The 27675-nt window shown below is 39.3% G+C and overlaps 1 protein-coding gene across 2 annotated transcripts; it reads right to left on the reverse strand.

The window, feature by feature from the left end:
• Positions 1-6709: 6709 nt before the first annotated feature.
• ptpn11a (protein tyrosine phosphatase non-receptor type 11a) lies at positions 6710-24046 on the reverse strand. Of its 2 annotated transcripts, none has more exons than XM_061908158.1 (16): positions 23752-24046; positions 21958-22080; positions 20191-20385; positions 19768-19960; positions 16713-16832; positions 16523-16636; positions 16357-16453; positions 15236-15315; positions 14938-15096; positions 14679-14810; positions 12658-12812; positions 12520-12587; positions 12305-12456; positions 8858-8976; positions 8676-8786; positions 6710-8603 (listed from the first exon to the last, which is right to left on the reverse strand). In XM_061908158.1, the coding sequence occupies exons 1-15, from the start codon at positions 23763-23765 to the stop codon at positions 8717-8719; spliced, it is 1791 nt and encodes a 596-aa protein (XP_061764142.1). In that variant the 5' UTR covers positions 23766-24046; the 3' UTR covers positions 6710-8603; positions 8676-8716. The 2 variants fall into 2 exon arrangements, with proteins under 2 accessions (XP_061764142.1, XP_061764141.1); XM_061908157.1 differs by having other exon boundaries at positions 15218-15315; positions 23752-24044.
• Between the last annotated feature and the right edge of the window lie 3629 nt (positions 24047-27675).

Raw genomic sequence — 27675 nt, forward strand, 5'->3', positions numbered from 1 at the left:
GGTCTAACACTAAAGCTCCTGGGGACCCAAAAGGGTCGCAGTCATTAAAATGCTAAAAATATCAGATTCGGCTTTTTTTGGGTGTTGTTCCAATGCAAACAAAAGAAATAAACATGTAAATACAAAAGCATTTGTAATTTCAACAATTTTCTGGGAGAAGTGGTGCATTATGTGACAGAAATGCAGGGGCGCCAATATTTTTGGCCATGACTGTATTTAGCGTTCTAGACGCGTGTTTGCCTAGCTTCAGGTATTGCTTCCTGCTGGGTAACTTGTATATTTCAACAAATTCGTACCTTGCGTCATTCACAGATCAACTGGAGGCGTCAGCTGAGATCACTGTGTGGTCGGAAACACTTTAAAACAGCTTCGAACTCTCGCCGTACAATTCCGATTGTAGCTTCTGGTTTCTCGGCAACCGCTTTGAATTCCGGTGGGGGTCATTAGCTCGGGGCTCTCCTGTCGCTGTGATCACAATTAGTGGTCAGAAAAGCTAGCAAAAATACTTTTTTTTTACATCTTTTCCCGTCAATCAATCAATGTTTATTTATAGAGCCCTAAATCACAAGTGTCTCAAAGGGCTGCACAAGCCACAACGACATCCTCGGTTCAGAGTCCACATAAGGGCAAGGAAAAACTCACAACCCAGTGGGATGTCAATGTGAATGACTATGAGAAACCTTGGAAAGGACCGCAGATGTCCTCTGTAACTTGACACACAATTTGAACAGTAACACTGTGTTCAAATATTTCATTAAGTGATTCTTTGGTGTACCACTAGATGGAGCCCACTTACCACAGTTTGAGAATCACTGCTCCAACCTATTTACCAATACTAGTCTGGAATGGGCTTCACGGTGGCAGAGGGGTTAGTGCGTCTGCCTCACAATACAAAGGTCCTGAGTAGTCAGGGTACAATCCCGGGCTCGGGATCTTTCTGTGTGGAGTTTGCATGTTCTCCCCGTGAATGCGTGTGTTCCCTCCGGGTACTCCGGCTTCCTCCCACTTCCAAAGACATGCACCTGGGGATAGGTTGATTGGCAACACTAAATTGGCCCTAGTGTGTGAATGTGAGTGTGAATGTTGTCCGTCTATCTGTGTTGGCCCTGCGATGAGGTGGCGAATTGTCCAGGGTGTATGAGGCCTTCCGCCCGATTGTAACTGAGATAGGCACCAGCGCCCCCCGCGACCCCAAAAGGGAATAAGCGGTAGGAAATGGATGGATGGATGGATAGTCTGGAATGAACCCTGCGGTTTTTAAATTGAAGTGGTAATTTGGTTTTGGTGACACCTGATGGTCAGAATAATTAAGTTAACTTCAGGTCCTGTTTTGCACAAAAATCAGACCTTTGTATCGAACATTTTACATGCAAGCTAAAATCATCCGATACGTGTTTCTTTGCTGATATCGCACCAATATCATTATCGGATTATGACACCCTAACCTAAACAAATATCTACTTGTCATCTTGATTTATGATTTCAAAACAAGTAAACAATCTGTAAAAAAAAAATATATATATACAGTATATTATATATTCACTGTTACAAGCGGTCTTCCAAGCGCAGCCATAACTACGATGTGACCCTCCAGTGAAAATTTTTTTTACACCCCTATTCCAATGAGTTTGTCCTAAAATGTGTATTTTATGTAAAATAATTTCACTTTTAAAGTTGAATATCATCTTTGCAGGGGTCATTTTTATATCCAATTTGATAGTGTAATGACGTAAGTAAACACCATTATTTTTTGGTGACTAGATGTTAAAGGTGTACCTAATCAAATGTCTGAGGCGTGCAATTCTGACGGCAACGCACATAAATACGCTCTATTTTTGCATCTTCACTGACGCTTCGAGGCAAACAGATGCACGCCAGTATTATGTGCAGCACAATGAAAATCCAATTGGTCCCTCTTGCTGCAATTAGAGGACTTAGACATGATTTCATTGTATAACAGAATTCACCTGAAGCCATCTTCAGGGGAGGGTCAATGGAGCAACAAAGACCCCTGCTTTATGTCAACCTACTGAAAAAAGACCAAGAGGAGCACTTAGGTCCAGCAAGTGGACTTTAACATGACCCAGTAGGCCTTTAAAGCTCCAGCAAATATTATAAACCAGGGTTCACCAACCTTTTTGAAACCAAGAGCTACTTCTTGGGTACTGGTTAATGCAAAGGGCTACCAGTTTGATGCACACTTAAATAAATTGCCAGAAATAGCCAATTTGCTAAATTTACCATTAATAAATAAATCTATATATATCTAAAAAATTAGTATTTCTGTCTGTCATTCCGTCATACATTTTTTTTCCTTTTATGGAAGGTTTTTGGTAGAGAGTAAATGATGAAAAAAAAAACTCTTAATTGAACGATTTAAAAGAGAGAAAACGAAAAAAATTAAAAAATATATATTTTTTTTGTCCTGTCCAGCTTCTAAGGCAAATCATATAGTTGATGTAGGTGCTCATATCGGCTGTTCAGATTTACTTTACAAAAGAGAAGTGTAGCATACTTCTCTTGTTGCCTTATTTGAATGTGACTTTATTAAATGTATTTATATTATCATTTGGTGCAGCCGGGCCGGACAGGAGGGGATAGAAAGAGAAAAAAAGAGGAAGACAGAGGGGGAAATTGTGGGGATAAGAGGGGGATTAGACAGAGAGACAAAAACAACAACAGCAAATACAACAACAACAACAATAGAACAAAACCGCAATATGTACAAATATGATCGCAAAAGTGATAGCAAATAAGCAGTTAGCGAAATAAATAATAATATAGTAATGACAATGAGCATTTTTACACTAAAACTGGAGCAATACAAATACCAATAGAAAAAGCGCTATTGATCATGAACAAAACCAATAGTTTACCTCTATTATCAACAATACAGTTGATAATAGATTATCAAATTAAATTTTTAAACATAGTTTATCTTCAATTTCGACTCTTTAAAATTCAAAATTTAACTGACAAAAAATGAAGACAAAAACTAGCTAATACGAATCTTTTTGAAAAAAAAAAATAAAAAAGAATTTCTGGAACACCATTTGTAATTTTTCCTGATTAAGATTAATTTTAGAATTTTGATGACATGTTTTAATTAGGTTAAAATCCAATCTACACTTTGTTAGAATATATAACAAATTGGACCAAGCTTTATGTCTAACAAAGACGAATCATTATTTCTTCTAGATTTTCCAGAACAACAATTTTAAAAGAAATTCAAAAGACTTTGAAATAAGATTTAAATTTGATACTACAGATTTCCTAGATTTGCCAGAATATTTTTTTTTAATTTTAATCATAAATTTTAAGAAATATTCCACAAATATCCTTCGTCAAAAAAACAAGCTAAAATGAAGAATTAAATTAAAATGTAGTTATTATTCTTTACAATAAAAAAAAATTACTTGAACATTTATTTAAATTGTCAGGAAAGAAAAGGAAGGAAATTAAAAGGTAAAAAGGTATATGTGTTTAAAAATCCTAAAATCATTTTTAAGGTTGTATTTTTTTCCCCAAAAATTGTCTTTCTGAAAGTTATAAGAAGCAAAGTAAAAAAACAAATGAATTTATTTAAACATGTGAGGACCTAGTCCTCAAAATATTTTCTTGGATTTTCAAATTCTATTTGACTTTTGTCTCTTAGAATTAAAAATGTCGAGCAAAGCGAGACCAGCTTGCTAGTAAATACAATTTTAAAAATAGAGGCAGCTCACTGGTAAGTGCTGCTATTTGAGCTATTTTTAGAACAGGCCAGCGGGCGACTCATCTGGTCCTTACAGGCTACCTGGTGCCCGGGGCACCGTGTTGGTGACCCCTGTTATAAACCATCAATGGCGGCTGCTGCTCCCTAGCGGCATAGGCATGAAAGTCACATAAGCGAACATGCACGTGAAAAAAGCCACAAAAAAAACAAAAAACTGCAAAGTGGACACAATATTATCCAAGATGCAGCACACACACTTAAAAGAAGCCAACTACTGCACATACGCAGAAGTCTGCTGCTTTCTCGCTGCTTCAGGACATATTGATCCGCATGCACGTCAATCAAGTAATCAATAGGGGGTCATCAGTAAAGAAAGTGCTGATGTGTCTACTGACTATTCGCTGTAGTTTAGCCTGATGCCATTTTCAGCAAAAAAAACACCTCTGAAAAAGCCTGTTGACTAATTATGTCATCACATGTGACCTTAGACCTGACTCTGATGTCACAAAAACGAGTGACAACTAAGAGGCGAGGGAAGAGAGGGAGCACAGCTGATGACAGATGATGGATAAATACCAAAATAATGACGTGCACGCCCAGCGGGAGGTCAGTCACGTGCGTGTGCGTGCGTGCGTGCGTGTGTGTGTGTGTGGGATGTCACAATACATTAAGTTGTTTCTTGGCTGGCCGTGGTGTTGGCCTGTCACTGTTCTTTGCCCGATCTCACAAAGACTGTCTGAGGGGGAGTCTTCTAAGGCGAATGTCGAATTTATTTGACCACATGGGGGCAGAAAAAAAAACACCTGCAGAATTACAAAGCCCGGTTGGGAAATTGTGTTAAATGTAAATATAAACGGAATACAATGATTTGCAAATTATTTTCAACCCATATTCAATTGAATGCACTACAAAGACAAGATATTTGATGTTCAAACTCATAAAAAATTTTTTTTGTTGCAAATAATAATTAACTTAGAATTTCATGGCTGCAACACGTGCCAAAGTAGTTGGGAAAGGGCATGTTCACCACTGTTACATCACCTTTTGTTTTAACAACACTCAATAAACGTTTGAAAACTGAGGAAAATAATTGTTGAAGCTTTGAAAGTGGAATTCTTTCTCATTTCTTGTTTTCAACAGTCCGGAGTCTCCGCTGTTGTATTTTACGCTTCATAATGCGCCACACATTTACGATGGGAGACAGGTCTGGATTGCAGGCGGGCCAGGAAAGTACCCGCACTCTTTTTTTTTTTTACAAAGCCATGCTGTTGTAACACGTGCTGAATGAGGCTTGGCATTGTCTTGCTGAAATAAGCAGGGGCGTCAATGAAAAAGACGGCGCTTGAATGGCAGCATATGTTGTTCCAAAACCTGTATGTACCTTTCAGCATTAATGGTGCCTTCACAGATGTGTAAGTTACCCATGCCTTGGGCACTAATGCACCCCAATACTATCACAGATGCTGGCTTTTGAATTTTGTGTCGATAACAGTATAGATGGTTCGCTTCCCCTTTGGTCTGGGTGACACAATGTCAAATATTTCCCAAAACAATTTGAAATACCATGAATTGATTAACGTGGACCCCGACTTAAACAAGTTGAAAAACTTTTTCGGGTGTTACCATTTAGTGGTCAATTGCACGGAATATGTACTGAACTGTGCAATCTACTAATAAAAGTATCAATCAATCAATCAAAATGTGGACTCGTCAGACCACAGAACACTTTTCCACTTTGCATCAGTCCATCTTAGATAATCTCGGGCCCAGAAAAGCTGGCGGCGTTTCTGGATGTTGTTGATAAATGGCTTTCGCTTTGCATAGTAGAGCTTTAACTTGCACTTACAGATGTAGCAACAAACTGTATTTAGTGACAGCGGTTTTCTGAAGTGTTCCTGAGCCCATGTGGTGATATCCTTTAGAGATTGATGTCGGTTTTTGATAGAGTGCCGTTTGAGGGATCGAAGGTCACGGTCATTCAATGTTGGTTTGCGACAATGCCGCTTACGTGGAGTGATTTCTCCAGATTTTCTGAACCTTTTGATGTTATTATGGACTGTAGATGTTCAAATCCGTAAATGTCTTGCAATTGCACTTTGAGAAACGTTTTTCTTAAACTGTTTGACTATTTGCTCACGCAGTTGTGGACAAAGGGGTGTACCTCGCCCCATCCTTTCTTGTGAAAGACTGAGCATTTTTTGGGAAGCTGTTTATATACCCAATCATGGCACCCACCTGCACACCTGTTGGATGTTCCAAATAAGTGTTTGATGAGCATTCCTCAACTTTATCAGTATTGATTTCCACCTTTCCCAACTTCTTTGTCACGTGTTGCTGGCATGGCATCAAATTTTAAAGTTAATGATTTGCAAAAAAATGTTTTGTCAGTTTGAACATCAAATATGTTGTGTTTGTAGCATATTCAACTGAAAATGGGTTGAAAATGATTTGCAAATCATTGTATTCCGTTTATGTTTACATCTAACACAATTTCCCAACTCATATGTAGAAAATAAAACATGAGCAAGGGGAGTTAGGAGAAGAGAAATTTGCCTGCAGTAGGAGTTCTCACATTCAAAGTAGGAAGACTCCAGCGTCACAAATGCTAAGCGACTCGTTATGTTTCGCTTCTTTTTACACTTATGTGACTCGTTATTTCCGGTTATTTTATTGGAAGTGGTGAAGCAGGGGTTTTTGTTTTTTTTTGCAGGAACTTATATAGAAAAACAGAGTTCACATTGGGAACAAAACAAAAAAACAGAGATTGAAATCGACATCGTTGCAAAGGAAGCTGGCGGGGTAGAAATAACAAGCGAGGTGGGGGTGGGGTGAGGGACACGAGGAAACATGGCCAGCAGCGACATGGCCAATAAGTGCATTAGGAGGTGAGCACCAAATAGGATTTAGTGCTGTGACTTGACCCCTTAAATTTTGTTCAATCTGAATTACGACAACGCTGATAATAACAACCAAGTCAAAGACACAGGAGAGAAATGAGGCATGAGCTCGCCATTTATTCTTAGTGAGGACGTTAACTGCTTTTTTTTTTTTATAAACTCTCATGCGTGCCGCCAAGAGAGGACATGATGCATATACACTTTATTTTGTCGACTATTTCTAAGTACAATATACACCTTCAAAAATAGACTTTTGTTTGTTTGCTTCTGGTGGTGGGGAGAAAGGGGGTCAAAGAGTCAAGTCCGAGGGATGGAACTGGGGGCGGGACTAAAATGAAGTGTGGTCTCTGTCACATGACAAATGTGTGCACAGAAGGCTATGTTAATGTGGGCGGGGACTATCATGATCCAGAGGCGAGCACGCCATGGGGGATCTCAGTCGATCGGGTTTGGAGTACACGGCGGACTCAGTTCTCAACTTGCCATGGGAAGCGTCCGGACGCACTCCGACATGGCGTGGTGACGATCAGCAAACGTGAGCACAATGCGAAGGATGGACACGGGAAATCTTGGGGCCATGTTTGAAATGAGCGGAAAAGGAAACATCTGACGGCGGACAGGGAGTCCAAAACAATCAAGTGACACTCTAGTCAGATCTTAAACACGCAAAGACTGATAGCACCATTTAGCTTAGCATGAAGCAGAGTAACACTTTCACTTTCAATACCTAACCTGTCTGTTTAAAAAAAAAAAAAAAAAAAGGTGCACTATGTATTGTCTTGTAATACCACTACAATCCTTAGGAGGCACCATGGAGCTCCAAGCCAGCATTTAATGCTGCTGCAGCTTTGTTAAAAGGCATTGGGGTTTTATTGTGAAACTGGAAAAGTAAGGTTTGCATCCCTCTTCTGTCCCACTATGCTTAGACTCCAGCAAGAAAACTTGCCTTTCTTTTGGGCCCATTTTACATTCCATTGACAATTCTCAACGCGTCAGGAAGGGAATATTCCACTGTCTCCTATTTAATGAGCGGTTCCTTAAATAGGACACAATTTATAGTGTTAGCACTGTTAAAATAGTGTTGCACCAAAGCATGGTTGGTCTCGTCGGGTTAGTGTTTTGCAAGGGCAGCGAACGTCTCCTTGGTAACAGCGCTTTGCGGCTAATGGGACTATTTCTACATTTAAAACAAGGCCGTACTGTTCACTTGCCGGGCTAAGCTAAGCTAATCGACAGTAATATCAGGCTTCACGTCACCTTTGACCCCACCTGTGACGACCACACGGTGGCGCTCAAAAGAGGCAATGGTTTACCAAAAGGCAAGTGTTGTTTAAAATAAGACAGACATGTAATAATATGCACTTTAAAATAAACACATGGAAGTAGTTTTTTGCTGTTTTGGTAGCCATGAGGCGGAAATCTCAATGTGGTCATGGCGACATCTCTGAACTCGAATTGAACGATGACCGCAGACAATCGGATGAGGCGCGACTGCTGCGACATGGACATTCGAGTTGAGGCGGTGACGTCGCGAGAGGATGCACGTTTCTCGTCAAGGCAGTTTTGGCGAGGTCAGTGAAAGAGTACGAATTGTTTTCATTCTCGTCCTACAACCACTCCAGTCATCAGCCAATCATCAATCAAACTTTTTACGGTGAGATGTGATGTTGGCACAGAACTTCCTCAGGTAACTCTACAGACAATCTAAATATTTAGCTTTAGTTAATTCCGTAAAAAAAAAAATGGAGGATGTTTCAGCGCACTAAGTTCCCAGCGCTAACTGCGGTGACTTTTACTACGGATGAACCCAGACTGGGCTCTCAGAGGCCGGTGTGAGGGTCACAGTGGTTTGGGGTTCGACTGGCGAGGGCAAGCGAAAACAGGATGAGGCACTCTCTCGCGTTGTACTGTTGTCGTGTTTGTCCGTTGTTCCGTGCGGTTACGGCGGCGTCACGGTGAGGCTGGCAAAGAAACGGTCAAGTGTCAGGGTCCTGTGAGAAGAAACTGGTCAGTCCTGGTGGCGACGGAGCATTGTGCGATCTTTGGCGTGTGGTGGCACTCACGTGGAACCAGCAGGAGACTGGGGAGGGGTCGAAGGCGAGTCTCATCTGTAGCTCTTCTGCTGCTGCATCAGGCCCACGTTCTCGTAGACTCTGGAGCTGTCGTCCCTCATCCTGGCCACGCCCGTCAGAAAATCACGAGGCGGGTTTGGAAAGTAGGAACATGCAGACAGAAGGGGACTTACTCTGTGCAGGTGGGCGTGGGAAGAGGAGTGCAGGGAGGCAACGGGCTCTGCTCTCCTCCTGTCAGGTCCGACAATGAGTACTTGATGTTGGTGTACTCGCGACCTTTAATCTTACTTTTCTGCAGACGACAAAAACAAAGTGTCACATGACATGGCTGTTGAAGTGAGCCTGTATGACGGGCAAATGCAACTACCGTATTTTTCGGACTATAAGTCACAGTTTTTTTCATAGTTTGGCGACTTATACTCAGGAGCGACTTATGTGTGAAATTATTAACACATTACCGTAAAATATCAAATAATATTATTTAGCTAAATCACGTAAGAGACTAGACGTATAAGATTTTATCAGACTTAGCAATTAGGAGTGACAAATTGTTTGGTAAACATATAGCATGTTCTATATGTTATAGTTATTTGAATGACTCTTACCATAATATGTTACATTCACAAGCCAGGCCCGTTCTTAGTTGGTTATTTATGCGTCATATAACATACACCTATTCAGCCTGTTGTTCACTATACTTTATTCATTTTAAATTGCCTTTCAAATGTCTATTCTTGGTGTTGGGTTTTATCAAATAAATTTCCCCCAAAAATTCGACTTATACTCCAGTGCAACTTATATATGTTTTTTCCTTCTTTATCATGCATTTTTCGCAGGTGCGACTTATACTCCGGAGTGACTTTTATATATATATATATATATATATATATATATATATATATATATATATATATATATATATATATATATATATATATATATATATATATATATATATATATATATATATAAATAAAATACGGTATATTATTTTGGGGCCCGCCTTTCTATAAAGCTAAGGAGCAGGGGGCCGGACTCAGGGTTCGTACACCTTTTCAATGCCCAAATTCAAGCACTTTTTAAGGACTTTCAAGATCAATTTTCCAGTACCCTTCAAAAAGGCGAAAACCAGTGTGAGTCAATCCATAGCCTTGTTGTTTGAGGTCCCCAATTGCTGTCTGTAGGAAAAATAGGGAAAATCTGCTAAAACCTAAGTCCAACATTGAACCAGCAGTTATCATTAACTGAATGGAGCATAGAAAATGAAGCAGTATTTCTGTAGCCTCCATTTGTGTTGTTTTTCAGATTTCTTGTTCTTTTTCTTACTTACAGCACTACATGACATCGAACAGCATGGATTGATTCACACCGTATTTGTGCTTGTAAACTGAATAATGTGATATAAGAACATTTACTAACAAAACTGTTCAACATTATATAAGGATATTAAATTAAAGGAAAATATTGTGTTTTACAACACCTCAGCCACCTTTCATTAAGCATATCTAGCCTTATAACTGTGGCTAAAATAACAAATCGAATTTTAGTTGAGGGAAGTTCTTAACATTATAATTTATCAGTGACAAATGCTTGCTTTTTTCCTTTCATAGTTTTTAACATTATAATTCATCAGTGACATACGCTTGCTTTTTTCCTTTCATAGCTTGTAATAACTGTCCGTAATTAACATGTAATCTAGCGCTGATCTCTCAGTTTAGATCTAGCCTGTACCAAAAAGGTTAGAAAACAAAACACTCTAACCACTAGGCCACTGCGTAGGTAAGTACTGCCACACAAGCCCCAAAAGAAAATTTTGAAAATCAAGACTACATTTCCTGCAATTAGGTGCATTCCTAAATTGGATTTTACTTTTAGATTTATTCTCATCTACCAACCTCTTTTGGCTGTCCTTTTGACACCTACATGTCTAATGTAATGTACCGCACAATTTAAATTTTTTTAGTATATAATTTGCTAACATTATTATCATTGAAAATGTATTGTAAAATTTCATAACATGCATGCAACAAACTCAGAAAATGTTTACCATTTGGCAACCCTATCCTTCTAGCCACGCCCCCACTGGTGTTGTCCAGTGACGTGCTGTCAGGGGATGCAAGTGAGGCAGTGCCTCACCTGCCACCAGATGGCTTAACCATGAGATGTTCCAAAACGAAGTAATAAAATAAAATATGTTTTAACATTTTTCTTTTGGTTTATGCTTTCTATGTGATTTTGGTAATTTTCATGGTCAAAAATCGCGGAAATTCCATGTTTCCTGATCAAAACAATGCAGCAGATAAGAAGTGAGGCAGACACAGGTGGTGCCTCCACGGCTACACACAGTGTGTATTGGGTGTGTGCGTGTGAGGGGGCGCATTCTTGTTGCCACGTGGAAAAGGCAGGTCTTGAGGCAGCAAGTACCTCTGCCTCAAGGTAGGGGGCGATATATTGTCAACTTGCAGTTCAATGCCTCAGCAGTACTCTGACTCGCCACACTGGGCGAAGTGGGGGCGCTCAAGCTAGAAGACACAGGTCTCTCCAGCGGAAGCCAGCATTTTTTTCTTTTTTATCTGTATTTATAACAAACATGGCATTTTTATTAGAGTAAGCCAGCGTTTGTGGGTGATTTTTGTCAGATGCAAAAATATTGTTTAATATATTGGAGTGAAATTGAATTAAATGAATGTTTCTGCCAATATGGAGGATTATATACTGTATCCCAGATTAAATACATCTCTAAACTGGACTTTAAGACAAAATGAATGTTATCATACAAAGTACGTTTTCACGGAGGATAGCTATTGCTGCTTCAGATACAAATACAGAAAGGTAATATACAATCACAATACTTGATATATTTTGTTAAAAGCAAATGGGACCAAAAAGTATTTAATAACAACTTCATCTAATAGTTTTTGGACCCATTTATCATATCATAATATCATTATTATAACGTTTTTATGAGAGCGAATAACTCACTTTTTTTTCCTGAAACTCTAATGTGCAACCTAAATCAACAATGACTAGAGCTGCACATATAAATTTAAGTAAAAAAATAAAAAGAAGAAAAAAATAGTATGTATGCCTCACCTGGTGTTTAGTTCACCGCAACGTCACTGGTGTTGTCACCTCTTTTTACATTAGTTACGTCAAAAATATACGTTTTCGCTGGCTGGTTCGGACCTAACAGTGTGGATTGTAAAAATCTAAACAGGATTAGCAGAAAAGTAGAAAGCTGTCAACCTTGTGGCTCGAAGAGCGAACGCAGGCAAGTAATCTAGCTAGATGATGCTAACTGTGCTAATCAGCGAACTTGTTTTGGCACTCCTGATCATCTTCCTGTCCTGCACTTCGATGCGGCGTTTAGGCAAAAGAAACAGCAAATAATACCTGTGGCTGAGGCAAGCGTTTAACAAATTTTGTTTGGATCCTATTTTTTTTAAATTTAATTTAAAATACATGAAAGTGATATTTTGACGTGACAATTAATGTTTATAAATGCGGATTTCCGCATATTTCACATCCCTGAAAGGTGGTTTCATGAATTCTCCTCATATTTTTTTACTGTCTGCAAGTGTGTAGGAGCCGCTAAGGAAATATTATTTGAAGAGACACACCTGCTCCTCCACGATGCGTCTCTGCAGCGTCTCAATGTAGTGCTGCACCGCCTTGTAGATAAAGCGGTACTGCGCCTCCGTCTGCACCATCCCCGAGCGTTGAGAGCGCACCATCTGGATGGTCTTGGGCACGTCGATGTCACAGTCCACCCCTTCACAAAGCAGTGTCACACATCACACTCACGCCAACCAAACCTGATGTGCGCACCACTCACCTTTTTCTCTGATGACGTCGATCAGGATGTCGATCACGATGAACGTCCCCGTCCGCCCGATACCCGCACTGACCGACAGAACCACGACAAGTTAACACGCCTGCAATGTGGCATCTCGGTGTGTTAAAGGGTGTGTACCTGCAGTGAACCGCTATGGGCCCCGCATCCAGGATGCTCTCCTGCTTCAGGTTGACCTCCTCCAAGAAGTCTAGAACGCCGCCAGGGTCGGTCGGGACGCCGTGGTCAGGCCATGCTCTAAAGTGGTACTGCCAGACGGTACGCTCTGTGTTTCCCTGCAAATGTTGTCAAAGTGTCAGCGGTTGATGTACAAACAGAAAATATGCCTAAATATGTCATAAATACAAACCCCGTTTCCATATGAGTTGGGAAATTGTGTTAGATGTAAATGTAAACGGAATACAAATCATTTTCAACCCATCTTCAGTTGAATATGCTTCAAAGACAACATATTTGATGTTCAAACTGATAAAAAAAAAAATTTTTTTGCAAATAATCATTAACTTTAGAATTTGATGCCAGCAACACGTGATAAAAAAGTTGGGAAAGGTGGCAATAAATACTGATAAACTTGAGAAATTCTCATCAAACACTTATTTGGAACATCCCACAGGTGTGCAGGCTAATTGGGAACAGGTGGGTGCCATGATTGGGTATAAAAGCAGCTTCCATGAAATGCTAAGTATTTCACAAACAAGGATAGGGCGAGGGTCACCAATTTGTAAGCAAATTGTCGAACAGTTTTAGAACAACATTTCTCAATGAGCTATTGCAAGGAATTTAGGGATTTTACCATCTACGGTCCGTAAAATCATCAAAAGGTTCAGAGAATCTGGAGAAATTACTGCATGTAAGCGATGATATTACGGACCGTTGATCCCTCAGGCGGTACTGCATCAAAAACAGACATCAGTGGGTAAAGGATATCACCACATGGGCTCAGGAACACTTCATAAAACCACTGTCAGTAACTACAATTTGTCGCTACATCTGTAAGTGCAAGTTAAAACTCTGCAATGCAAAGCCAAACCCATTTATCAACAACATCAAGGAAGGCCGCTGGCTTCACTGGGCCCGAGCTCATCTAAGATGGACTGATGCAAAGTGGAAAGGTGTTCTGTGGTCTGACGAGTCCACATTTCAAATTATATTTGGAAACTGTGGACGTGGTGTCCTCTGGAACAAAGAGGAAAATAACCATCCGGACTGTAATAGGCGTAACGTTCAAAAGGCAGCATCTGTGATAGTATGGGGGTGCATTAGTGCCCAAGGCATGGGTAACTTACACATCTGTGAAGGCACCATTAATGCAGAATGGTCCATACAGGTTTTGGAGCAACATATGTTGTCATCCAAGCAACGTTATCATGGACCCCTGCTTATTTCAGCAAGACAATGCCAAGCCATGTGTTACAACAACGTGGTCTCGTAGTACAAGAGTGCGGGTACTTGCCTGGCCCGCATCAAAAATGTGTGGCGCATTTTGAAGCGTAAAATATGACAGCGGAAACCCTGCACTGTTGAACTACTGAAGCTCTACATAAAATAAGAATGGGAAAGAATTCCACTTTCAAAGCTTCAACAATTAGTTTCCTCAGTTCCCAAACGTTTGAGTGTTGTCAAAAGAAAAGGTGATGTAACACAGTGGTGAACATGCCCTTTCCCAACTACTTTGGCACGTGTTGCAGCCATGAAATTCTTAGTTAATTATTATTTGAAAAAAAAAATAAAGTTTATGAGTTTGAACCTCAAATATCTTGTCTTTGTAGTGCATTCAACTGAATATGGGTTGGAATGGGTTTGCATCTAACACAATTTTCCAACTCATATGGAAACGGGGTTTGTATAAAGCACAAATTAAAACAGGCACATATACATCTAACATATTTACAAAAACTGTATTTAAACAGATAAAGACTTGGAAAGGGATTCCAGCACCTAATATAAAAGCCTGGACAAAAGCCCTGACCCCGATTTTAGAAGAAAAATTAACATTTGGTATTACAGATAAAATTCATGTATTTATAAAGTTATATCCAGAAACTATATGTAATATAATTATTTATAAACATGACAATATATAAATAGAATGTAGGTCAATATTGTACTATATATATATATATATATATATATAAATTTACCTGGCCAACTTTGGACAGTTTTAGCTCTCTCAAGATGTAGTCGTGTGCCGCCGTCTCTCTTACGTTGCGAACACGCATGGCACCATATTCCTTCAAGGCTGACATTTCGGGCCAGTACTTGACACATTTACTCTGTACGTGAAGACACAAAATAAACTTGTTTAACTTAAGAAAAGAGGAAGTTCTGATGAGCCTGTAATGCATCGGAGGTGCACGCTGAAAAACTTGTCCAGCGTCGGCGCTGGACTGCTCCCCTCACCTTCCCTCTCTCCACCTCCTTGGTGGTCATGACGATGACCCGAGAGTTCTCCTGGAACACCATCCTCCAGAAGTCGCTGATGGTGCTCTGCAGGCATCCCTGAGTGGCGATGTAGGACTTCTTCACCTTGGTGCTGTTAGCCTTGGAGTCCACGTCCGGCTAAAACGAAAGCACACCATTAAGTCCAAACAGGGGTGTTCACTCGCCGAGGACATGATTACAGCGTCATGTCTTCGCAGCCAAGGATTGTGTGTGTGATGTGAGGCTGAAGGCATTTTACCATGCTAGGAGATACTACCATGATGATATTGGCGTTGATGTAGTCGGAGCCCGGCTCGTTAGGGTCGCCGTCGTTCAGGACCGCCCGTGTGTGGTCGACTAGGGGGAGAAACAAAAAAGAAACTGTAGATGAGTTCTGAGTCCGAATGAGTGTCTTTCATATTTGGTAATTAATTGTTTAATAATAATACATTTAAAAAATCAGCTGATGGTATCTATGTTTTCTAGTTTTTGTATCTTGTTTTCTTATTGTATTTTGTGTCTCATTTGCAAGTATTACATAGTAGACTTTGCATGCAGTTTCAATTCCAAGACGTTAGATGGCAGTAATGTATAGGCTACGGTGTGAGTGGTCCTTAGTTCAATTCCGGGCTCAGGATCTGTCTGTGTGGAGTTTGCATGTCCTCCCCGGGTACTCCAGCTTCCTCCCACGGCCAAAAACATGCACCTGGGGATAGGTAGATTGGCAACACTAAATTGGTCCTAGTGTGTGAATGTGAGTGTTGGCCCTGCGATGAAGTGGCGACTTGTCCAGGGTGTACGCCGCCTTCCACCCGAATGCAGCTGAGAAAGGCTCCAGCATCCCCCGAAGACCCCAAAAAGGACAAGCGGTGGATGGATGTTTGCCAGGCTAGAAAGTAGCCTTTGCCTTGAATGTGCCAGTCTAGTCTTATGTTGTGTCCTACAAAAGGGTTTGTACTGTAAGTACTGTACTAATTACACACCAGTTGTATTTTTCCTTACTAAATTTGGTAGCCATTAAATGTAATGTAAAATTGATAAAGCTAATCAAGAGCATATACAGTATCTGGCAAAGCCAATGTAATTTACCATATTTTTGGGAAAGTGGACCCTTACTTAAAGTTTGAGTGTTTTTTCTCAAGCAAACTTGCTCTGTTGGCATTGGAAATCGCAACATTAACTGGAGGCAGTATGGCTCAATCTGCTTTGAGGGCTGGTTGAGTGACCTGGCGTTTAAGCCAATGTTTAGTCTGCAACCGGATGTGACATCACAAGCAACCAAAAGTATTGAAATATGGCACTATTTCATTTTACGTGAATCGATACCCGTTAGTACCAACGTAATTCGGTCGGTGCCAATAAAAGTAAAAAATTCGGTACCCAGATTTGCGGCCTTACATGGTAGAATGTTCTTGTATCTGTTCTTGTTCTTGTTCTCAGCCCTCTGGCCTTCTTTGCGGCTGTAGAGCAGTTTGCACTCCTGCTGCTGTAAGGTCTGTAAGGAAGTGGACATGAGTCAGCCAATCACTGACAAGACAAGACTGTTTGCAGAAAAAGAACACACCTCAAATTCTTCCCAAAAGCCTTGTTTGACTTTGTCAGTGGCCTCTGCCAGCTTGCTCAGCTCCCGAACTCGACTTTCGATCTCTGCGGCATTGATGCGAGTGGTGTTGAGAGGCTGCAAGGACGCAAAGGAAGACACAATAAAGCCTCAAAGAGTCCCGTTTGGACACAAGGCCTTAAAAGAAAAGTACCTGCTTGAGTTGAAGCACCGTGCCGAGTGTCTCCACCATGGGGTTCTTCTTGTAGTGCTCCACCAGGTCTGTGAGGGAGTCGAACTTCTCGCCCCCGCCCACGTCGTACTTGAGGTCGTGCTGGAGGACGCGTCAATGTGTAAGGTCAAACTTATCTGTCATTTCATATTTTATACAGTAGAATGGACCACCCGCTCCATTATCTAAATGGGCCATTTTTTTTATTATCCAGTGCCAGCAACGAACATTAATCATGCACACAGAGAAAAAAAATTATCAACATTTTTATTCAACTGGAATATTAACCCTTCGATGCACAATGCCTACAGTCTTCCACGAGTGTGGTCAAAAATTACCACAATTAAAATTATTGCGTTTTTGCAATAACTGGCTCGTTTTTCTTCAAAATCTTTAAAACGAAGAGTTGTAATGTTTTCATATCCCAGGCATTCTTCATAAAACATGTTCGTGACATGAGGCAATTTGCATTTGTATTTATTTTTTCCTTAATAAGGAATTGCAGTTTTTGTATACTCTTTTTCACAAGTGAGGACAAAAATGAAAAGTCGAACCTTGCATAGCAGCGATGTACCAAAGGTTGTAAATGGTTGGCTGATAGGACTTGTCCTGTGTTGATGCGATTCAATCTTGAGGTATACTGCCCAGGGGTTAATTTCACTACACCTAGTGTGTGTGTGTGACAATCATTGGTACTTTCAATTTTAACCTTTTCAAAAAAGCCTTCTTTGCTTGCAATTAAAATATTTTTGCACAGCACCAGTTCCAAACACACCCAAACCCTCTCGAGTTACCATTGTTTATTAGCAACAAAAATGATAAATCATGACAGGTGCCATGGTTTCTTAATAGAAAACACTGCCCCTAGAATTTTATGACTGATGCAAAACTTTGAAAGACTCATGACAGTGTCTCAAGGTGCAGCGTAGTGCAGAGGTCGCCAACTCGTCGATCACGATCGACCAGTCGATGTTTGGGACCCTACCGGTCAATCGCGTAAAATATTACAAAAAAAAGGGGTTAAAATGACATCCCCACTCAGAGAATGACCAACAGAACCACAAACAGGCATGCATTTTAACCCCTGAACACGCCCGCATGCCTCTACAGCCTTCAGATCTCAACACCACAGCCACACCCCCGAGCGCAGCCACGCGCTGCACCCCCTCGTTTTGCAAACGCACATTTCATGATGTGCTCATAAATCATTGTGTTGCAACAATAACTGAATGTATAACTGTTGCAAGTTGCAACAAATCAGTCTTTTTCTAGCACCCGACATCAAACAACTTCTCCCTCAACCACGAGTCTATGACCATCATCGCTCACCTGCGACGGGAAGCATACGAGACTCTATAAACATTGTGTCTGAGTACTGATGTGTTGATTAATTGTGAATACTAAACTAAACATTGACATGCGCAAAGGCAGTAAAATATGATAAAACAAGGCGGCAGCGAAATAAGGACTTCCTCATTTGTCCCCTCTTTCATCACACGGGAAAAACCCGCAAGGTGAACAGCTGATTTTACCAATTGCGGTGCTGACATAAAAACCATAAGACTCACGTCTCATACATGACCAGAACAAATAAACTATGGCAGTGGTTCTCAAATGGGGGTACGCGTACCCCTGGGGGTACTTGAAGGTATGCCAAGGGGTAGGTGAGATATTTAAAAAATAGTCTAAAAATAGCAATAATTCAGAAATCCTTTATATACATGTTTATTGAATAATACTTCAACAAAATATTAATGTAAGTTCATAAACTGTGAAAAGAAATGCAACAATGTAATATTCAGTGTTGACAGCTAGATTTTTTGTGGACATGTTCCATAAATATTGATGTTAAAGATTTATTTTTTTGTGAAGAAATGTTTAGAATTAAGTTCATGAATCTCTATTACAATCCCCAAAGAGGGCACTTTAAGTTGATGATTACTTCTATGTGTAAAAATCTGTATTTATAATTGAATCACTTGTTTATTTTTCAAAAAGTTTTTTGTTATTTTTATTTCTTTTTTTCCAAATAGTTCAAGAAAGACCACTACAAATGAGCAATATTTTGCACTGTTATACAATTCAATAAATCAGAAACTGATGACATAGAGCTGTATTTTACTTCATCTCTTTTTTTCAACCAAAAATGCTTAGCTCTGATTAGGGGGTAATTGAATTAACAAAATTTTCACAGGGGGTACATCACTGAAAAAATATTGAGAAACACTGTACTACTAAGACTATAGAGGCCATAAACAGTTAACTTCTACAAAGGGGTGGTTCCCAAAGTGCGGCATCTGTGGCCCGTGACCCGATTGTCATTGGTCCTAGGTACATTACAAAAAACAAACAAGAAAACACCAGCAAAAATTGGGAAAATAGCAAGAAACAATGAGAAAAAGCCTAAAATTTTGACATCAGCTGATAACACAACGCTTTGTCTTTAAAAAACCAACAGACAAATTAAAAACACACACACACAATCTATCATACTTGACGCAGGGGTGGATATTGCTTTAGTTTTAGGCTGAGACCAGGGATCTTGAGCTCAAAAACGTTGGTGACCACTGGCTTACTGACTACAGTAACAGAAGCATAAACTAGCTGGAGCCACAATAGAAGGATAAAACAACTGAATGTAGCTCCAGAGCCACAGGTTGCAGACCCCTGGTCTAGACTGTAAGCGCAGCCTGTACGACTCTCAGTAATGACTGGCTCCATGCCCCAAAAGAGGCTGTAAGGCTGTCCAGTGGCTACAGTGATGCATCTTGTCACATACAGACAATCTTCGTGTGACTACTGAGCAGCTGCATGCAGAGAACAGACACACTCTTCAAGAGGACATATTTATGCTGCAGCTGACCTGGTGTGGCAAGCTACTTTTGTAATGTACACAGCTCTTACACAAAAGCCTTGAAAAAAAGCGGCGCTTGTTAATTTAATTTAATTCTGTGAAGGCCTTCATTAACTCGCTCATCAGCTTTTAGCGCGGCTGTGAGTGGGAAGGACATAATGGAGGAATCCAACTTGCACTCACCTGGCAGCGGATCATGACATGCGTGACTTTTTGTTTGCTGTCACTGCTGTCCGTCTTGTCATCACCCGTGCGGACCGACAAAACAAAATCTCCGGGGTGGCTCTGACTCTCTCTGACCAGGAAGCTGCCGTTCTTCCCCTTCTCCGTCAGCAGCTTCTCCGCTTCGCGACCCGACAGGTGACCGTGGAACCATCTTAAGACAGAGGAACAAAACCATTGAATGCCATTAAATAAATAGCTCTCTGACACTATTATCTTTCTAAAGACATTTGTTGTTGTTCCTCAAGTCACGATGCGCCCTGGTGTCATCAGAATCAGAAGAGTTTTTATTGCCATTGATTGAGAACGTGTTCACAAACTAGAAATTTTACTTGGCGCAAGTGTGTGTTCATTATGTGATGAACACATGGTTCTCAAGCTCACCTCTCAGAGGTCGGGTCAGCACAATTGAGAGGATACTTGAGCTCAATGACGTCTCCGTTTTTCTCCTTCAGCTGCCCATGGTGTTCCATGTAATACTGCACCAGCTCAGCCAGCGTGGCAAACTTCTCCCCGCCATAGAGGTCATAATAGTCCCCCGTGTTCTGGATCTTAATGTGGGTGACGGCACCGTTCCGCCTGCAGGGGTTGCGCATTGAGCACAGGTGAAAAGATGATTACGAGCAATGTCAGGAATATTTGACTTTCAGCAAGTTTGGTTGAGTCAAAGAAAAAGTAGATTTGGAGTTGAGGGCACAGCAATAAGATGAAGTCAAGGTTTCATTAATATTCATTTGAGAACATTAACATAAAGCCATTTTTTTTTTTGCTGTAACAGTGGCCTGTGTGCTGCTGAGTCATTGCCGTCTCATATCTTCTGAGAAAATGAAAAAGGAGAACTTTAGCTGTACCGTGTGTGTGTGTATGTGTGTGTGTGTGTTGGGGGGGGGGGGTCTCTTGTATGCTGCCACCGGGGAAAGGCAACAGACACAGAGAGAGATGTGATACAGCACAGTGAAAACGTGACACAAAAACAAGACACGTGAGCTAAACGGACCAAACGTCAATAAAGGAATAGTTCTTGCAGTTTTAATGAGTAGGGTTCATCACCTGAGGTTAGCCAGCATATCCCAGCTCGTGGCAGGCAATCATCTTGTAATAATTGTTGCATAATATATAATTAATTGCTCATTTAAAGAACCAATATCGAAAAACATTCCATTAATCAGACTTACATGTTACATTTTTATTGTTGATTTTAATTTAAACAAAACATGATGAGCTGCTATTATTTTGACTATGGTTTGGGTCCTAAAGCTAATGTAAAAAAAAATGTTTTTAAATGGCGGCAGTACCAGCTTGTAGAACAGGGGTGTCAAAACCTTTACACTTGCCGCTTTGATACATTTTGTACATTAAAGAAGCTAAAAGCCATCTGATGAAGAACAATACATGCTAAACTTTCTACACAAAACATCCACATTTTAGCTTTGTATTATTATTGACAGGCTAATTAATATTGTTCAAGGATTGTTTTCCAACTTTAGGTAGAATGAAACACCATGGAATTGCCCTTTGTTCTGTGAGAAGAGATACACAGGATGAGCTCACCCTGTTTCAGTATCTATGTACTAAGTACCAGCCTGGCGGTAGAGTAGAGGAGAATATGTGTTCTGCATACACACACGTTAAGGTAACTTTCAGTTTCGATACCCGACAAGGATCTGCAAACTAAGTGGACAAAAGCATGGAATGGCTTTTACCACTAGATGGCTGGGCTCTCTGCTTCATCACTGTTATTGCTATTGTTTGTACTTAGTCCTGTGTTGTAGAATGAATTGTTAATGTCAATTCGATTTACCTCATCATTTTAGACAGCCTTAGAGAGGGGGTCCTAATAGTGTCAAGAAGCAAATAAAAAAACTAGCAAAACAAAAAGACCTGTTTAAATTCGATGGCTTCCAAAGGAGACTAAATAGAAATAATAAAAAACAGTTTCTATTGGTCATTTCTCAGAAAATGGTTGGGAATGAAGCTTAACTTCCATTAAAATAGTTTTAACGCCAATGTGTTTTGGTGTGTCGTGGAATGTTTGCCATTGTATAATTGGATAAACTTGTTTTCAGGCAAATAATAGGAGCTCAGAAACAATTTAACATTTGCTAACAATGTGGAGGCTACAGATGGGTGTCAAAGGTCATCATCACTCACCGTACTGACAGTGTGAAGTCCCCCGGATTACTCTTGCTGGGTCTGGCTAAGAAGCTGCCGTCCACGCCTCGCGTCAGGAGGAGGTTCTCCGCCTCCACGCCTGTGATGTTGGGGTGAAACCACCTGACAACACAAAAAGGGTAAGGTTACTGATAATTAAGGGTGTGGGAAAAAAATCGATTTGAATACAAATCGCGATTCTCACGTTGTGCGATTCAGAATCGATTCTCATTTTTAAAAATATATATATATTTTTTTGCATCTGCTTCACAATACCAAGGTCCTGAGTAGTCAGGGTTCAATCCCGGGCTCGGGATCTTTCTGTGTGGAGTTTGCATGTCCTCCCTGTGAATGCGTGGGTTCCCTTTGGGTACTCCGGCTTCCTCCCACCTCCAAAGACATGCACCTGGGGATAGGTTGATTGGCAACACTAAATTGGCCCTATTGTGTGAATGTGAGTGTGAATGTTGTCTGTCTATCAGTGTTGGCCCTGCGATGAGGTGGCGACTTGTCCAGGGTGTACCCCGCCTTCCGCCCGATTGTAGCTGAGATAGGCACCAGCGACCCCAAAGGGAATAAGCGGTAGAAAAATGGATGGATTTTTATTTTTTTTTATCAATCCAACAAAACAATTTACAGCAATACCATAACAATGCAATTCAATTCCAAAACCAAACCTGACCCAGCAACACTCAGAACTGCAATAAACAGAGCAATTGAAAGGAGACACAAACACGTCACAGAACAAACCAAAAGTACTGAAACAAAAATGATTACCAACAACAGTATCAATATTAGTTATCATTTCAGCATAGCAATGATTAAAAATCCCTCATTGACATTACCATTAGACATTTATTAAAAAAAAAAATAACTATAGTGTCACAGTGGCTTACACTTGCATCGCATCTCATAAGCTTGACAACACACTGTGTCCAATATTTTCACAAAGATAAAATAAGTCGTATTTTTGGTTTGTTTAATAGTTAAAACAAATTGACTTATTGCATTCAGTTGATAAAACATTGTCCTTTACAATTATAAAAGCTTTTTTTTTTTTTTTAAATCTACTGCTCTTCTAGCATGTCAGCAGACTGGGGTAGATCCTGCTGAAATCCTATGTATTGAATGAATACAGAATCGTTTTGAATCGGGAAAAAAAATCGTTTTTGAATCGAGAATCGTGTTGAATCGAAAAAATCGATTTATAATCGAATCTCGACCCCAAGAATCGATATTGAATCGTATCGTGGGACACCCAAAGATTCGCAGCCCTACTGATAATCCTTATTAGACCCATTGTATGTGGAATTGATAATGTTGTAATCCAGACAGTTGGCACATTAAAACACACCAATGTTGTTCTACAACTACATTTTACAATTCATGTTCTAGTTGCCTTGGTTGAAGGGCTCCATTCTTCTTCCACATAAAGACTCCCATAGTGGTTTGTTGTTCATGCTGCTACCCAACTTTGACATCATGACCATTTTATTTCACTCAGGTTCAAGATGTTCACTTTTTTGGAGACGAGAAGGGCATTCGTAGGGGAATCAACAACTAGTGTCGTGAAAACAATAACAAAACCAGGTTGGTTTTGTTGTATTGTTTACATTGTTAACTGTGAAAATAGTAAAGACGCCGGTGTATGCTAGCGTTTCATGGTTCGCTAACCCAGCTCTTTCTTAACAAGCATTAGAGACTTCGAGGTTGTTTACCGACAAAACTGTAGAGCTGGGTTAGAGTTAGCTCAGCCAAAACTGTGAGCGGACATTGTTTTCCAGACAAGCTTACCTCCGAGATGTCATTTTTTCTCTTCTCACTTCCTTCCCCACTTGACAGCTAACTAGTAGCTTCAGCTAGGTGGCGAACCTTCCCGACCGTTCTTGCTTGAAATCACAGGATAAAAGCGTTTCATCTGCTCATATCCGACCAATATGTTGACCGAAATAACGGCATGGACAAAAAAGTGAGACCAAGTTGTACATGAAAAGTGTTGAGGCCTGTCCCGCAGACTTCAGACCAAGTCGATTGTTGGACGTCACCAAACCTGCGACAAAACATAGGGTGCGTTGTTTTTTAGCACCTGCCCCGGCCGCTTTTGCTCTTGTACCGCCCCCTCGGAAAAAACTAACGACGCTCGGCTCACCCGGGTAACGAGATAGGGCAAATTAAACACTACTTTAATATCCTCTGCGCCTGCGCAGCAAAAAGTTGTGTTTACGAGTAGGCAGAAATGTATGCTTGTACATCGGTGTTTTTCAACCGTTTTTGAGCCAAGGCACATTTATTGCGTTGAATAAATCAGGATGCACACCCCTAGCAGAAATCAATAAAAAACGAAACTCAGTTGACGGTAAAAATTTGTTGTCGCAATTGTTGGATATGACTTTAAATCAGGGGTCACCAACGTGGTGCCTGCGGGCACCAGGTAGCCCGTAAGGACCAGATGAGTCGCCCGCTGGCCTGTTCTAAAAATAGGTCAAATAGCAGCACTTACCAGTGAGCTGCCTCTATTTTTTAAATTTTATTTATTTACTAGCAAGCTGGTCTCGCTTTCAAAGTGATGGGATTGGCAGTTCATTTGACTGTACTGAATCACTAGAATCAGTTCCTTAAATTGATTTGTTCAAAAGATTCGTTCACAGAATCACTTCTGCAGCAGCAGTTCTGTGTGCAGGTCGGCAAATCATGAGTCAGTCAGTAACAGCTTCCCCAGTGGCATATCTCCGTGTGTGTGAATCTGACAAGATAATAACAATTTATTTTAAAATTTGCTACAAATATTATTTTCTTTTTTTTCCTTCTTCTTTTTTTGTGTCCTCTCCATGAGGTGTCCATGACATTTTAAAATGGATCTGAAAACAAAATAATTAAAAAAAAGTTTTTTAAAGTGGTAATAATTACATACAAATTTACAAATAGTATTATTATTTTTACATTTTAACATTTGACTCGACTACAAAATTGAAATATATTCTTAAATGTGTTTGAAATGCAATTATTTTCTAAATTATTACATTATATTTATTTTAACAATTCATAGTGGATTTGACAAGATAGAAAAAACGATTCTAAAATGTGTTACAAGTTTTCTTTTTTCACATTACATTTTATTATTTGCTCGACATTTTTAATTTTATGAGAGACAAAACTCAAATAGAATTTGAAAATCCAAGAAAATATTTTAAAGACTTAGTCTTCACGTATTTAAATAAATTCATTTTTTTTTTTTTTACTTTGCTTCTTATAACTTTCAGAAAGACAATTTTTGAGAAAAAATACAACCGTAAAAAAGATTTTAGGATTTTTAAACACATATACCTTTTTACCTTTTAAATTTCTTCCTCTTCTTTCCTGACAATTTAAATCAATGTTCAAGTAAATTTATTTTTTTATTGTAAAGAATAATAAATATTTTTTCATTTAATTCTTCATTTTAGCTTCTGTTTTTTTAACGAAGAATATTTGTGAAATATGTCTTCAAACTTATTATGATTAAAATTCAAAAAAATTATTCTGGCAAATCCAGAACATCTTTAGAATCAAATTTAAATCTTATTTCAAAGTGTTTTGAATTTATTTTCAAATTTTTGTTCTGGAAAATCTAAAAGAAATAATGATTTGTCTTTGTTAGAAATATAGCTTGATCCAATTTGTTATATATTCTAACAAAAGGCAGAATGGATTTTAACCTATTTAAAACATGTCATCAAAATTGTAAAATTAATCTTAATCAGGAAAAATTACAAATGATGCTCCATAAATTCTTCTTTAAAGTTTTTCAAAAAGATTCAAATTAGCTAGTTTTTCTCTTCTTTTTTCAAATTTTAAAGAGTCGAAATTCAAGATAAACTATGTTTCAAAATTCAATTTTAATTTTTTTCCTGTTTTCTCCTCTTTTAAACCGCTCAACTAAGGGTTTTTTCATCATTTATTTTCTACCAAAAAAAATTCCATAAAAGGAAAAAAAAATGTACGACGTAATGACAGGCAGAAATACACATATATATATATATATATATATATATATATATATATATATATATATATATATATATACATATATATATGTATATATAGACTTATTTATTAAAGGTAAATTGAGCAAATTGGCTATTTCTGGAAATGTATTTAAGTGTGTATCAAACTGGTAGCCCTTCGCATTAATCAGTACCAAAGAAGTAGCTCTTGGTTTCAAAAAGGTTGGTGACCCCTGTTTTAAACCATAACCAACCATACATCAAAAAAGCCTTGTCTTAAAGTAGGTGACTTATTTGGAGTTTTTTGCTGTGTTCCTGTGTGTCGTGTTTTAGTTCTTGTCTTGCGCTCCTATTTTGGTGGCTTTTTCTCTTGTTTTGATATTTTTCTGTAGCAGTTTCATGTTTTCCTTTGAGCGATATTTCCCACATTGTTTCCTTGAGCAAGACACTTCACCCTTGCTCCTGATGGGTGCTGGTTAGCGCCTTACATGGCAGCTCCCTCCATCAGTGTGTGAATGTGTGTGTGAATGGGTGATTGTGGAAGTAGTGTCAAAGCGCTTTGAGTAACCTGAAGGTAGAAAAGCGCTATACAAGTACAACCCATATACCATTTACCATTACATCTACTTTGTTTTCTCAATCAGGACTATTTCAGTTGTTTTTAACCCTTCTTTGTGGGGACATTGTTGATTGTCATGTCAGGTTCTGGTGTACATTGTGGACGCTGTCTTTGCTCCACAGTAAGTCTTTGCTGTCGTCCAGCATTGTGTTTTTGTTTACTTTGCAGCCAGTTTAGTTTTAGTTTTGCTCTGCATCGCCTTCCCTAAGCTTCAATGCCTTTCCTTAGGGGCACTCACCTTTTGTTTACTTTTCGTTTAAGCATTAGACACCTTTTTACCTTCACCATGCCTCCCGCTGTTTCTACGAAGCAATTAGTTACCGGCTGCCACCTACTGATATGGAAGACCATGAATTGATTAACGTGGACCCCGATTTAAACAAGTTGAAAAACTTATTAAGGTGTTACCATTTAGTGGTCAATTGTACGGAATATGTACTGAACTGTGCAATCTACTAATAAAAGTATCAATCAATTAATCAAAAGAGTATTACACGGTTACTCTGCCCAGCTCTAGACAGCACCAAGACTCAACAACAACACACATACTTTGCAGACTATAATTACTGATTTGCAAAAAATATTTTTAATCCAATAAATAGGTGAAATTAGATCATCTCCCACGGCACACCAGTGGTTGAAAAACACCTCTGTACATTATGTGAGTGATGCTAAACATGTCACAAAGTATAAATCATGGACCCACATTGGTGCATTGACAAATGCAATGTTGACTAAAGTGTCAAAAATACAAAAAAACTATAAATCAGGTGTCAAAAGTTATTACAAAGAGGGCCGCTTTCATAAAAAATTAAGGATATTAAATATGCTAAAAAGTAAACCAATGAATGCTAAACTTGCTCAACAAAACATCCACATAATATGTGTTATAGTTTTTTCATAAGGAGAAAGGAAATTAGTGGAAAAAGTAATAACTAAAGCTGGCAAAAATAACAAGTTAACACATGCGATTAATCACAAAAAAGATTGCATTAATCGCAATTTATTTATACTGTACGTGCTCTTTTACCTTCAATTAAATTTTAACACAAAATTGCATTTATGTCCAAATATGAATATTTTTAAGGTAATTTAAATGTTTAAGTTAATTGAAAT

The sequence above is a fragment of the Nerophis ophidion genome, linkage group LG08 (genome assembly GCF_033978795.1).
Source record: "Nerophis ophidion isolate RoL-2023_Sa linkage group LG08, RoL_Noph_v1.0, whole genome shotgun sequence".
NCBI lineage: Eukaryota > Metazoa > Chordata > Actinopteri > Syngnathiformes > Syngnathidae > Nerophis > Nerophis ophidion.